The sequence below is a fragment of the Cynara cardunculus genome, assembly GCF_001531365.2.
Source record: "Cynara cardunculus var. scolymus isolate 2C chromosome LG 5, CcrdV1, whole genome shotgun sequence".
In the NCBI taxonomy this organism is placed as follows: domain Eukaryota; kingdom Viridiplantae; phylum Streptophyta; class Magnoliopsida; order Asterales; family Asteraceae; genus Cynara; species Cynara cardunculus.
In genome coordinates, this window is record NC_037532.1 from 18,076,581 (window position 1) to 18,092,486 (window position 15,906).

The window sequence follows — 15,906 nt, forward strand, 5'->3', positions numbered from 1 at the left end:
TTTACATAAAATATATAATTAGTTACAAAAAGATTGGAAAATATGATGTATAATTTAATTAGTTTTGAAATTTATCTATAATTTTTTTTCTAATATAATATTTATACACGACAACTATAACAAATAAACTCACATATCATTTTTCATGGCTAAGTAAAGCAACTGGCAATCTTTGTCATATTAAAAATGCCACCGTTCAAGTATTCGAAATTGCATCCGTAAATGAGTGAACCCAATTCCTACGATGATGAATATGAGCGCAATTGAAATTCCTGGAGGATAGATTAAAAACAGAGGAAACCGTGACTTGAAAATCGTTTTCCCGTCTATTTAGATACAAATAAGACCCTAGTACTGTATTTTCATTATACTATTATTTCAAATAATATATCTTTAAATATTACCTATAAAGAGGATACAGTTTCTAGAAAGAATATATTTTATTACCGAACTCTAATAAATATTGTGACACCGGCATATGTGAAACTTCGCGTGGTTTTTTGAGACTATAAATATATATTTCTAAAAAGTAGACATTTAAATATATTTTTAAAAGTAATCATATTTTGAATTTTTGATGAAATTATATTAATAGTTTTTTTGAAATAAAGTTATGTTAATGATATTGAATTTGGGTTAAGTTCTAGTGAGAAGAGAAATTATATATGGTGAGAATCATAAGAAGAGATCTCTACATTTAAATCAATTCTAATTGAATGTCAACATTAATGAAATGCATCGAAATACACCAAATCAATTTTATTTTAAAACACATGATCGATATTTACGTTATCTCCAATAATGATAACCTACAAGATAAAGAGATCACTTGCATCCATACAATTAAAATACATTTTTATTAAAATATTAATCAAGTAAATAATATTAACTTAATTTGTTAATCAATTTTAAACCTTTCATTTATTTAATCAACGATTATAATTAATAAAAGATTGTAATCTAATAAAGAAGAAAACAAATTAAATTATATTAAATGAAGGGTATTATTGAAAGATTTTTTTTAACAAGATAATTATATTTTATTTTTGAAAGATAATTAATAATATTATTTAATGATTTTTAACTTTAATAAGATATTGATATTTGTTTTTGGAAAATAATCAATAATAATATTTAAATGATTTTTATTTAAAGATAAAATCAGAAAATTCATAGATGAACTCAAAAGGTGAAACAATAATTTTTGTATAAAGATAATAGGTGAAATTAAATAATCAAAGTTCATAGGTGAACCAAAAAGTGAAACAATGATTTTTATTTCTATAGTTCATAGGTGAAACTAGATAATCAAAGTTAATAGGTGAACCAAAATTGAAACAATGATTTTTATCTAAAGTTCATAAGTGAAACCAGATAATCATAATTCATAAGTAAAATTAGAAAGTGAAACAATAGTTTTTATCTATAGTTTATAGGTGAAATAAGAAATTTCATAGGTGAAACAGTTAAGTAAACGAGATAATTAAATAATGTAATAATTAAGTCCATAAGATAATTAAGTAAATAAAATATTTAATGAATGTCGTATCAATATATAAAAAAGAAAAAATGCCCCGGTTAACAAAGTTAATGCTAATTGTTAGGTTAACAATATATATATATATATATATATACATATATATATATATATATATATATAGAGAGAGAGAGAGAGAGACTTGAGATCACGTGAGACCAGGTTGTTTTCGTGAGACACGCGAGTCAATTTTTTTATATTTAAAACTTCACATAATAACTATGAAGGTAACCTCCACAAAGTTTTTTCTGTGAAAGTTCGGCTTCTTTTTACCTTCACAGCATTTTGCTGTGAAATTTCAACTATAAAAAAGTTGTCTCACGTGTCTCACGAAAACAGTTTGTTCTCATATGAACCCAACTATATATATATATAATTAGAAAGTTCGTAGGTGAAAACAGAAAGTGAAACATGATTTTTGTATAAAGTTTATAGGTGAAACCATATAACCAAAGTTAATAGGTGAACCAAAAAGTGAAACAATGATTTTTATCCATACATTTCATAGGAAACCAGATAATTAAAATTCGTAGTGAACCAAAATTGAAACAATGATTTTTATCTAAAGTTCATAAATGAAACCAGATAATCAAAGTTCATAGGTGAAACTACAAAGTGAAACAATAATTTTTATTTAATGTTCATAGGTGAAATTAGAAAGTGAATGGATAAATTTAAAAAGTTTGAATATGTTCATAGATGAAATCAAAATTTTCATAGGTGAAACAATTAAGTGAATGAGATAATTAAGAAATGTAATAATTAAGTGAATAACATAATTAAGAAATGTAAGATTTAAGTGAATTAATAATTAAAGAATGTAATAATTAAGTAAATAAAAATATAAAATATTTAAGAAATGTAGTATCAATATATAAAAAAGACAAAAATACCAAGTTAACAAAGCTAATACTAATTATTTGGTTGATAATATATATATATGTATATATATATATACATACATATATATATATACATATATATATATATATATATAAAAGGTTGGGTTCATATGAGACCAAACTTTTTTCGTGAGACCATATTTTTACACTTGAAATTTCACATCAAAACGCTGGGAAGGTAAGGTTTGTTTTTTTTTTTTTTTACCTTCACAGCGTTTTGTTGTGAAGTTTCATGTGTAAAAAAATGATCTTATGAAAACATTTTGGTCTCATGTGATCCTAGGTCTCTCTCTCTCCCTATATATGTGTGTGTGTGTGTTTATATATAGTTTGAATCAAATACAAACCATGGAAATGTTATAAATTATACAAATCAATCTCAACTGTTCATCTAATCTAAAAAAATCAATTGTTTCCTAATATAAAGCGTTCATAATTAGTAAACTATAATAATCTTCTATAAATATTCAAATCATAATAAATAAAATTTTCATTGTTTCCATAAAATATTGGTTTGTAACATTTAACAAGTTTGCATTTGATTTTGCCCCATATATATACAGAGGTGAGTTATTATACAAATATTTACATTTGTACAACCAATACAACTCAATCTCAATCATACATTTAATTTGATTAATATGTAATTTTATAAAAGTTTTGATTATTTTATAATATAAAGTATTGATCATAATTAATGAACTTTATTCATCTTCCATAAATATTTAAATCATAATAAATGAACTCTCATCATTTCCATAAAATATTTCAATTTATTAGGTTGCATTGATTGTACAAATATAATGGATTACATTTGAAACAATCTATCTCTCTCCCTCTCTCCCTATGAACAATATAAACCATACATATTTAATTTCCTTAATATCTTATCAACCATTTCCTTCAAAAAAAAAAAAAAAAACCCACTTTTCCACATTTAAAATCGCTTGATCCATATAATATTTCTTTGGTGAAAAGACACTATGTTCAAAACATACCAATCCCATGTGTTTGCTAGAACGGACTAGTACATGTCAATCCATGTGCTCTTTTATTGGTAAAAACAAAATTGCATCATTCAGATGTATCAATACAAATCAATTTATTTATTGTTTCATTGATGAAACAAAACTGCTATTATTTCAAAAGCAAAACAAAACATGAATTTCTTAATAACAAAACATTAGTTTTTTAAAAAAAAAGACAGTTAAAGATAATTAATAAGATAAGTATATAAGTTAAATATGTATGGTTAATATTGGCTTATAGATCTAGTCTCTCACTTGTATGAGGTTTTTATATAATTTTATAGATATTTTGTTTTATGGGTAAATAATTTAGATTGAAGAGGATGATTTTTTGAACTTATGATATTTAGAGATACCATAGAAGAATACTCGATGGAAGTTAAAAAGGCTGCTTTCAAAACCCTGGTGTTCATTGCAAAAGCCTTAAATATGGAGGTTGAGGAGATGAAGGTATTGTTCAAGGATGGAATGCAATCAATGAGGATGAATTATTATCCACCATGTCCACAACCTAACCAAGTCATTGGTCTCACCCCTCACTCGGATGCTGTTGGGATCACCTTTCTTCTCCAACTCAATCAAGTAGAAGGTCTCCAGATTAAAAAGGATGGACAATGGATACCAGTTAAACCACTTGACGATGCTTTCATTGTTAATATTGGGGACGTGTTGCAGGTAATTTCTTTCTCTTCATCATCTGTATTTGACATGTCTACACCATCATATCTGATGTGAAAGGAAACGGATATGTAATCATGCATGGGCTCAATTTACTTTGTTTGAAAGTACATCCTACCCCCAAACCCTAACTCAACGTAGATTAATTAGATTAGGATAGAGTTCAAAAAATGAAGAACGGATATATAGTAGATGTTAATGGTATAAATGAATAACATACGTCTTGTTTACTTTCAGATGGTAACTAATGGAGCATATAAAAGCATTGAACATAGGGCAATTGTGAACTCCGAGAAGAAGAGGTTATCAATAGCCACATTTCTAAGCCCAAATATGGATGGGGATTTTGGCCCGGCACCAAGCCTCATCACTCCCGAGACACCAGCAAGATTTACAAGTGTAACTCTTGTTGATTTCTTAAAGAACTTATTTTCGAGGGAACTCAAGGGAAAAACTATCATCGACGACTATCGTATATGATGTACAATGAACCCAAGATATGGTCACTTATATTACCATAAGCTACTTTTATCATATAAAAAATACGATTCATAATATACAATACTTATACGTTTTTGTCTCTCTAAAACGTTATTTATTCGTGTTTTGAAGAATCTATGTGTCATTATTAGTTCGTCAATTTAATCTCGTAACGATAGCACCGGTTATCAAGCCATCATTCTCTTACAATTCATATTTGATAAATAAAAAATATGTAGAAAGAAATTAATATCTATCATATTTATAAACATATGAAATAGTTTATACTTATAGATGTGTAAAGATATAAATCTATCGAGTCACACTTAGAAAGAAATCTTGATGACAGATAACACTTAATGGTTCTAAAACCTCTTAATGGTTCAATTAAAAGGCAACATCTGAATCGTTAAAAAATGATTATTGTTTGACAAAAAAAAGTTTGCCTATTAATGGTTCTAAAACCCTTTGAATGGTTTTGTATCTTATGTATCCCTTAACCATTCAACACTTTAATTTCATTCTGAATAATTACCAAACAATTATATTTCATTTTACACTATATTATAAGAGTCTCTTAATCATTCTGACCACTTAATTATTATACACCAAACCATTCAACAACTGTCAAACAACCCCTTAACTAATTGTGTTAAAGATAAATTGTCTCATCTATGGATACTACCTCTGTGTTAAAGATGAATTGTTAAAAATAAAATTCTCCCATCTATAAAACACTATTGTGTTAAATATTTATGCATAGGTATATCTTTCCTGCGGTGAAAATGATGTTTAATATTTATATGTTGTCTTTTAGGGTCTATTTACTAAAAGTTTCTCAATAAGTGTTTACCGAGCTAATTTACCTTATCAAATGAATATGAAAAAGATCGAGAATCTTTTCCAGTAAGGGCAATAACAAGGACTGAGAGTCTTACCCGATTAGTGAAGTGACGATTGTTACCCGATAAGTTAAGTAGAAATGTTAAATTTACCGATAAATACTTACCGAATAAGAGTTGAATAAACGACTCCTAAAATTTCTGATTCTGGGTGAATTTGGAACAATTAGGTTATAAGTAGTTTATTCGTGTCACTTAATAAAAAATAATGTAGTTTGTTAGGTGCCAAACGTGCTAGTTTAGATAAGCTCATTCCCATAAGCTAACGTGCGCCCTACCAAATATGTCGTCATTTGTATTAGTTTTTACATTTCAATCTTCAAAAGACTTAAATAATTGTCTACATGTTTATGTTTTTTTGGTTTTATTAAAAGACATATTAGATATTAATTTTAAATATTGTAATTAAATTATAGTGTAAAACTATCCATTCATGTGATTTGTCAAGAATAGCTACATTGCTCCCTAAAGTTTCGAAATTACGTTAATCATCTCTGCAGTTGTAAATTATGTTAATCGTCTCCGCAGTTGTCAAAAATTGCTACTTTGCATTCTTGATTAGCTTTGATCAAAATTGATTTGTGAAGTACAATTTCACTTTCTTGAAATCTTAATTCAATTCAGCTGTTTGATTCTTAAGGTCTAACAATGTCTTTCATATGTTAGTATTGGATCTGTGACAAAGCCTCCAGCATCATTTTTTGCGGAATATCACCGGTGAAAAATCATGATGGTTCAATTTCTTGATAATATTAATGAAGACCTCATGAGATCCATCACAGAAGGACCTTATGGGAGTTATACTAAAATTCTTACTGTTCCAAGGACTGATGATACTCTAGAAATACTAACATCGAAAATAAAAAAAGGCTAAGGTGGCGTTTGTTTTTAAAAAGGTGCTGAAGTCTTAAGTCTGATTTCACTTCTGATTTTTAAGAGGTGGTGCTGAAGTCTGAAATCTGAATCAATCAAACTGTTTGCTTTTACGTCTGAAGTCTGAAATCTGGATCATTCAGACTATTTGTTTTTACGTCTGTGTTGATCCCAAATCTCTCAATAACACTGATAATTAAGTTAAGAATAACCTAATTATATAGTTTGAATGAATAAAAAGATGAACACTCAATAACAATTGATGAACATTCAAAAAATATACTTGAGTGTCAAAGGTTTCACTTTATTTCAATGATTGTGAAAACGTAAAAAGAGTCAAAGATTACAATAGGCCTAACCACCTATTTATACTAGTAATCTTAGACAAGAAGATAACTATTTAGTGAGATTATCTAACAAATCTTCTAGGGAAAGATAAAGTTTATCTAAACATAGATAATTAACAAAACAAGATAAACTTTGTAGAATCCAGCTGTTGATTTGTCATCTCCAATTGTCTTCCATGGGGCATTATTTCAACCTTATCTTCATATCTTCATCGCATGCCTCTGGTTGAACTAGTGTGGAAAACTCCAAGTATTGGTACCCAGAGGGGCTATGAAGATGCTCTTTCCATCGCAACTTTGGTCAGTTCATCGACCCTCTGGTTGTTGTTCAGACTTAGCTGTTTTGCCTTGAAGTCTTCCATCGGCCTTCTGGTTCTTCATCACTTGTTTGTCTTCATTACTTCCACACAAGACTTATGGGGTCTAACAGTCTGAAATCTGAATCAATAAGACTGTTTGTTTTTGTAAACTGACAAACGTCTGAAATCTGAATCAATTCATTTCAATTAAATTTAACTGAAATATCCAATCATTTAAACCATCTGTAAACTATCATCTATTTTTAACACATTCAAAAAACTGTTTGAATGATACAACAATGTTTTATTAACTTCAATACCACAAATATGTATAGTCAAAAGAACACAAATCAATCTCTATCCCTCCCCTCAAGGTTTTCCTTTTCACAATAAAGGTGTTTGCAGTTGTACCCAAACAATATCTATAATCCCCCAATGCATAACAATAGAAACAAAAAGTCTCACCAGTCTCTGCTATATCTGCACCAATCTTGTGTACTAGATGTTGCAGATTAAGCCAAAAAAAAGAAGGTGATCCTTCCTATGGCCGCAATCTCCATCCTCGGTCAGCAAGTGCTTCATGTACACGATTTACAGCCTCTGTAGTGTCGTTTAGAGGTGGGTAACTCCAGCTGTCCAACATCTAAAAGGTTTTCACATGTCAAATTATGTCTTACATTAAAAAAAACCCGTAAGGGTCAATGGTCGAGTTGATAGTAGCAGCCAACTTACATCCTTAAGACCTGTAAATGGTCGAACCAGACCTCTTTCTTTTAGAGCTTTATGAAATTTGCTGAATTTCCATTTACAACACTCAACTCCAACTACATATACAGGCTTCCTAAAAAAGAGGTAGAACAATGTTATATATTTGTGTGGATTTGGTTCTACATTGACAAGATACAAAACCTTAAATGTTAAAGAACAACAGTAGCAAAACAAATCAAAATAATTGAAAATTTCAATTATGAGAATGTTTCAAAGATATTATTATTCAGCTAAGATTACTTTCACCATCCCATACATAGACTTTTAGAAGGTCTTCGAGTTCTTTTCGCACAATAGTAGCAACCTGTTAATATTAGCCTAGAAGCCCACAATAATAGATGAAAGATTCCAGGGCAAATACACAATATTTCCAGAAATAATGATTGATCTATAGAGCCTTGATGCAGGAAAGATTAGATAAAAATAATAGGTGTAAATGCATTGTTCATATATACACAAATGCATACATATGGACAGAATAACCTAGATTGAGAGATCCAGAAGAGATAATCCAAACTGGTAACCTTCAGATCACATAATTCATATCACATCTAAATGGTAATATTTAGATCACATGGAATCCAAGTAATATTTAGACCACTCTCTATCATCATGATTACGTGTTGTTTGATCCATTTATAAACGGGGTTGCTGAGTTGCATGATAGACACCAAGATATGAGGTTAGATGTCGATAACATGTCTTATGAAATTCGCTATTGAATGACTTTCTAGGCTAATGTTGTTAACCAAGGTTCATCCTTTAGTGCAATTTAACTTATATAAGTGTTTCTGTTTTTGACATAGTGGTAATACTTGCAACAAAACCACAGGTCCTGTTTGGGTTAAATACCGAATAGGACTGAACCACAGGGACGAACAAACAGAAACAAACTACAAGTCCGATTTGGCTGATTTTCATTCACTCTCAAAATTCCTATTCCCAATCATCATCTAAATATATGTTCACAAGTTGCCATTTATATCTAGATGAGCAAACAGGGACGAACTACAGAGCTTAAACCATAATCAAAACAGAAATCAAGAAGGAGATCGACATACCTTGGAGATCGAGAGTGTGTGGATCGATCTGGGTCTTGATCGATTTGGAGATCAAATGTCTTGCGAGATAGATTTGGAGGACTGGATTTGGAGGTGAGGATCGAGGGAGAGCCTGGAGGGAGCGATTAAGAGGATTCAAGTGATAATGTTATAACTTTTTTTTCAGAGCAAAATAAGAGCTTTTCGGCTCTTATTTATAAAAAAAAACAAACGGTCTGAAAATAAAAATGTCTGACCGATTCAGACTTAAGAGGTATTAAGTGGTTTTTTTCAAAAAACAAACAAGCTCTAAGAAAGATTTTACAGAAGATGAGAAAAAGAAGGCTAATGTAGACAGAAAAGCAATGACAATTCTTACTATGGCTCTACCCAATAAAATATTCAACAGAGTTGATAATTTAAAGTCTACAAAAGAGATTTGGGATGAGATAGAAACACAAATGCAAGGTGGGCCTAAGGCTATGCAAAACAAGCTCAAATCATGCATAGGTGCTTATGAAGCCTTCAAAGCAAGAGAGTCAGAGTCTCTTTATGATTATTACAAGAAGTTCAATGATATACTTAATTATATGAGGAGGAATAGTGTTAGGAAGACCAATAATGAAATAAACATTAAGTTTCTAAAAAACTTAAGGCCTGAATGGGATAGTTTCTCAGATTCCTTACAGATCACCAAGAATCTTAATAAGAAAGACATCCATGATTTGTTTGGAACCTTAAATTAACATGAAGATAGGTTCAAAGGGAGATTGGCTGAAAAAAAAGGTAAGTAAATCTTTGGCTCTTATTCTTATAAGAAATACAAATCTTCTATGAAATATTCTAAGACTGTATCCAAGAATATTGTTGAGGTTCCATAGATCTTAGATTATGAATATGATGTCAGTAGCGATTAAGACTTAGATATGAAAAAGATTGATGAAAATTTGGTGATGCTTACAAAGGTTTTCAACAATAAATTTTTTAAGCCTTATTCAGAGACTTATAAGAAAAGCAGTGGTTTCAGAAAATATAAGTCTGAAGACAGAATTGAAGAGAAGAAGGACGAAAAGAAACAAAGAGAGAAAGGGAAAGACAAGGAGAAAAAAGAGGAAGTTCCCATATGCCATAACTGTGGGAAACCAGGCCATTTTGCTACGAAATGTAGGTTTAAGAAGACGAAGAATACTGACTGCTATTCAAGAAAGCTTCTGGTTAGCAAGAAGAAAGAACATAGTCAAGTTCTCATGGCTGAACAAGAAAAGTGGTTGGATGATTCAATCTCATCTGAAGAAGAGGTGGCCAATTTCAACATGTTGGCTTTCCTTGATAAATCTAAGCTTCTTACAACTCTAAAAGGTCAGACTTAAAGGTTGAATCAAAGTTAACTAATTCTCTTGAAGTTTTCTTTAAAGAGCAAATAGATAAATTAAATGAAGATGTTAAAAAGAGATTTAAATACGAAGAATATTTGTTGATAGATTCATAGCTGAAAGAGAAGTTATCAAAGCTATGTATGAATGTCTTGAAAGAAAGAGAGGGATAGAATATTTTTTGTAAGAGAAACATCTGTTTTAACTATCAAAATTTTTTATTTGCAAAAGAATTTTGTGAAGGTAGAAGATGAAAATAAGAATTTCAAAATTAAGAATGAATGTATTTAACCGAAAGCCTTGATTTATACAAAAAGATCAAACAACTTGATGATTTGAATACAAAAGAGGTCAGATTGAGCAAACTCTAAATTTGCTTACAAGTAATCCCAAGGATATCAAATTTTACAATCCTAGTTGAGACTTGGTCTAAATGAACAAACAGTATTAAAAATGTCCCATTAAACCTTTATGATTTTTCAAAAATGAATGTCTCCCAAGAAAAAAGGAGAATGTTCAAATTCCAAATCAAATCTTGAAAATCTGGTTGAGAGGATACTCATTTCAGAGTTTTTTGTTAAGTCTGAATCCTTTTCATCAAAATCTGATGAGTTTGTGCAAGATAATGTTGAGTCGAACACTGATCCACATGACAAGGAATCTAAAAAAGACAATCAAACTTGTAAAAACAATAGTTATACGAATGTGGCTTTTGATTATTCAAATATCAATGAAAGTTACAAGAAAAAAGCCACAGTTCTCTTATAAAGATTGTGACATTGCTTACAATAATGACAATCTAGAAAGCATGTCTGATTGTGTATAAAATGTGAAGTCTGAAAGCAAATCTGACCCTATGGATCAGATGAAGTCGAACTTACATAATCACTATGAGATGACTGTTTAGAGCAATGTTTAGATTTCTGAGTCAAAAAGAACACAAACTGACACACCGGTGATCCTCTCTCTCATTGATTTGATGATGATACCTTTTATCTATCGAAGTATAGTATTTATGTTATTCAATTTCAGCGATCATCACTGAGTCTCTTTAGTGATCGCTGAACATGTATTGTAATTCGTTCAAAGACTTTTATACTTCAAGAAGACAAAACTCACACCATATATCATTCAGCAATGTTGAATACAGAAGCTGAAGATTAGAGACCAGCAAGTTCGTAATCTGAAGCAGCATTCAGTGATTAAAAGCTCGTCTACATATGTGTGAAGTATGTGCAAGTCTCAGCAAACACTGAAGAGACCTTTCAGCGTCATCCCAGTATTCAGCTATCAAAAGAAACTTACCAAACACGATTGTTTTTGTCTTGTCCTCCCTCACACAAAGAACAAACTCATACCTTTCTGAAGTATAATACAGTACGGAGCCACTCTGTTGACTCTCTACTGCTTATCTACTTTATGAAAGAGAACTGCTCATATACAGCCAAAAGGACTGTTTACTATAGCAAAGGACAAGCTTTCCTCTAAACGCTTGCCACGTGCTTTGTACCTTTTGAATTGCATTTAATGCAATGGTTAAAAATAGCTGAGTGCTCTCCTCTTAGTTATCAATCTTCTTCACTAAGAATTACTGAAGAAGTTACTTCTCTCAGTACTCTTTATCTAAGAGAAATAACCACTTTGAACAAGTGAAGAGCACTTTTATTCTTTCTTTATTTCTCGTAGCAAATCTTTTCTCTTTTCTATTTTTAATTGTGTGCATCTTAGATTGTTTAGATAGGTTCTTTACCTTATCTCTTCTGCAAATGTTGGTCCCGGCCGAATTTATAAGAGTTTAGAGGTAAACAGTTTTGTAGGGGGGGGGGATGAATACAAACACATAAACTTTCACTTTTAAAAATGTATATTAATAAAGAAGGATCAATACAAATTTTTAGAGTTTGTTTGCGGAATAGATAAGGTAAAGAAAGACCTATCCAAAACAACCTAAAAATACACACAAACACACTTAGCAAATATAAGAGATTTGCCAAAAGAAATAAGACTAGAAGTGTGTTCTTCTTGGGTATGCTTCTTAGAATTAGAGAGAGGAATTCTAATATGCTTTTGTATCGTATATCTGAGTAAAGAGAGCACTCACCTATTTATAACCATTGTAACACCACATTTCCATACATTGCATGTAACACATACTAACATACTGGATATACATGTTTATACACCACTCAAGTCCCTTAATACAAGATTCTACCAGTATGAAATACATGGTCCAAAAATTCAAAGTACAAATTCTTATACTAATCAATGTTCATCTATCAAAACTATACATCTCATTATCCAATCGTCATGCAGGTAAACATATAGGGAAATTATCATATTTTCCTTTTTCCCTTACCTTCAGCACTTCCTGCGATACATATTTAAAATTACAAAACGAGAGTTAGATCGAAAGGTCTAGTGAGTTACCCTATTTATGTTATTGCAGGGTGAAAACCACCAAAACTTGTAAGTAAAACAACTTTTCATATATATATATATATATATCACAAATATATGAACAAGTAAGAATCTCATATCGATACCTTCCACTTTTCAAACCAATAATCTCTGCTTATAAGCAATATACCAATCCCAACAGGTATATACTAATCAAATTATCATAATTCCACTTTTAAACCTTTCATATCAAATAAGGTTTATTCAAAGTTTCCAGCCAAACCTGTTATCTTCTCCTCAATAACATCCAGACTATGATTTCTGTTGGACCATTAAATTCAGCTTTGATATTGATCTATTACTCTGAATGAACTCTAGGACGATTACAATGCAGCGGAAACAATAATAAGAACAAAACAGAACAGAGTAATTATACCAAGAACACACAGTTAATATGAGGAAGAAGATGAACACAGGAGAATAGCTTCAAAGATTTTTTAATTCATTCAATTTAAAATAAGACGATTACAATTCGGAAGCACACTGAATACAAAGGCCTTAGCCGCTATTTATACTAGTTCCTAACGACCTGACTGACACGATCTTGACGCTTGAAATCATCTAAGCCATCCAAATAAAGTCGATTAAGTCCTAGTCACGTGAGAAGTACATGCAACTAACAACCTTTGAAAAACAGTTGGGAGAGGATCTTCACAGAAGACGAAACCGCAGACCCTCTGTGAGCCATATCAGAGGCTCTGCTGTAATAGACTTGCTTGTTCTTATTGACAGAGGACCATTTTCCAGAACCTTTGTGAGAGACATCAGAGGTTCTGTCACACTTTACTTCTCGAATATCAGGCTTCTGTCGTTAGTCCTCTGTTGTCTTTTGTGGAAGATAAGCTTTTGTCAAGACTTGTAGAATACTTTTTCTATACTTTTACAAGAGATGAATAACAGAGCTAACAATCTCCCCCTAAGTATGAAAAAGTAAATTTAGACAAATGGGTGCAAGAAATTGACTAATGAAAGAATACAAGAGGAGATTAAACTCATCCTCTAAAAAGAATTACATAAATGAACAAATTGAAAAATTTGTTGCTCAGGCCTACACTATTACAAGAATTAGTCCACAACAGAGTCTGGATAGTCATCTACGGCAAATTACAGATCTGACTTGATAGTTCTGTAGACTTTGAATATCCATTCTCTAAAGGATACTTGAACTTTGATTGTTTCCAGAAGGTGGTTCACTTCATCCGCCCTTAAATGTCCTTTCTGCACCTCTGCCACCACTAGGTTGAACACCCACTCAAGAGACTCTGTTGAATATTTGTGCGTCTCTTTGAGATCGAAGAACCTTAGAATTTCATCCTTGTCCAGGAATACAAAACCAAAGATGGGATTGTGGACAATGGTGTTGGGATGAAATCTAAGCAGCCAACTTGGTCTGTTCTGTGGAGGAGAAATTTTTAGCTCTGGCTGGGTCAACCTCATCGCGATGTCGAAATCTTTCTAGCTGTAGAACTTGACTTGAGCGCGCATAACCTCAATCAGCCTTATGAGAGAAATCGAATATGTTGACCTCCTCTCCATGTATTTGTTCAATATCTTGTGAAGGAATATTAGGTCAAATACATAGAGGTTGTGGAGGTTAGCATATGTGAAAGTATATAGGTTGTCGTCATCCCTTTTTACCACATATTGAGCATATAGCACGGTCTTCTTGAGCATAGTCCTTGGAGAATTGTTTCGAGTGAAGTAATCACATGCTCTGAGAAGACCTGCTCTGGTGGCCTTGTGAGCTTTGAGAAGTGAAACTTTGCAATGGCAGAGGGCATACCTGTAAGCTCTGGGTCATAAGGGGGCTCTGTGTCCACAGCTGAGTAACGCCATCGCAGAATCTCCTCAACAGTGGTTACGGGCTCTGTGCATACTTTCTGCGTAGGAATCTTGCTCATAGATTCAAGTATCTCAGAAACCCTCCCCACTGTGGTAGATTCTGGTATTCTGGTTTCTTCTTCTAGTATCGGCCTCTGGGTGGACCCCTCTGGTAGGATTGGCTTGACAGTTCCTACCAGAGCGTCAAACGTACCCGTGGACGTTTTCTCTGGAATCTTCACCATTTTAGAGGAAGAGCCTTCTCCAGCTCTGGGGATGGGGGCTCTGCCCTTTCTCGCTTGTGCCTCTGCCAAAGACGCCTTTAGTGCATGAACAAGATCCGGGTCATCATACTCTTCTTCATTTATCTCCTCTGGCATCTCAGAGCTTGATCCCTTCTGTGGCGACTCCTCTACTGCTTTACCCTTGCCTTTCCCCTTAGGCTCTGGAGATTTGTCTTTTGAGAACAGGGCAGCAGCAGAGTCCACTATTTTTAGTGGTCTGGTAGAGGTTGTCTTCTTTAGTTCCTCTTTCTTCTTCTCCCCCTCATGACGATCATGGTCATCACCTCCTTGATCATCATGGATTTTAGTGGCTTCTGCTTTGCATGTAGTAAGGGGAGCCTTCTTCAATCGCTTTAAAACTTTGGATGCCGCCCTCTCCATCTTTTGAATGACCTCCTCAGCAATCACAGAGGCAGTGTTGATATCCATCTMTRTGGCCCATTTCATCTTAGAGATGCAGCGATAGATCTCATTTATGAAGTTATCACCTTCTTTGACGAGTTTCTTCTTGCAGTCTCTTATAGCTTCGTTGCTTGCTCGGGCTTCCTTGAGGAGTTGGTCGGTGTATTTCTACATGGTCTCTCTAAGGGCTTCAACCATTGCGTCTAGCTCTCTACGAGTGGCTAGATGGTTAATGTTAGCCCTGGAGGATTTAGAATCAATTCCATAGGTGACCGCAGAGGAAAACATCCCTTTGATCTCATCTTTGAAGGCAGAATAATCCGTGTAGCCGGCGGAAATGAAGTCTGCAGCGAATTGGGCGGCAACCTCTGATAGTTTTGTCTTGAGCTTTTGGATTGAAGAAGGGTTGAGTGACAAGGCGTTGAAAGCTTCTGTGAGGTCATCTTTGTTGAGGACAGAGCTCTGAAGGGCTGATACGGTTGCCTTGAGCTCAGAAGTTGTGAAAGTCAACTCCTTCAGAGCCTCTGTTAACGGTGCGAGAGCCTCTGTCATCGGTTGGTAGGAGAACAAGCTTTTCAACTCATCCATCCTCTTGAATACTTCTGTGGCGAAGGTTTGTAACTCCTCCTTCATCACATAAGTACTGTGGGAACCTAGATCACCAACACATGGTGACCTAGTAGCCTCGGAGTGTGAGGCGCCCTCAGTGACTGGT

The 15,906-nt window shown here is 32.7% G+C and overlaps 1 protein-coding gene across 1 annotated transcript in view; it reads left to right on the forward strand.

Moving 5' to 3' along the window:
* Positions 1–4,727, forward strand: part of LOC112512449 (protein SRG1-like) — a 6,040-nt gene extending 1,313 nt beyond the window's left edge. The window contains exons 3-4 of the mRNA XM_025118419.1: positions 3,818–4,142; positions 4,383–4,727. Of these exons, the coding sequence (XP_024974187.1) occupies positions 3,818–4,142; positions 4,383–4,625 (568 nt within the window). The 3' untranslated portion in view covers positions 4,626–4,727. The remainder of the gene's footprint in view (positions 1–3,817; positions 4,143–4,382) is intronic.
* The last annotated feature ends 11,179 nt before the right edge of the window (positions 4,728–15,906 follow it).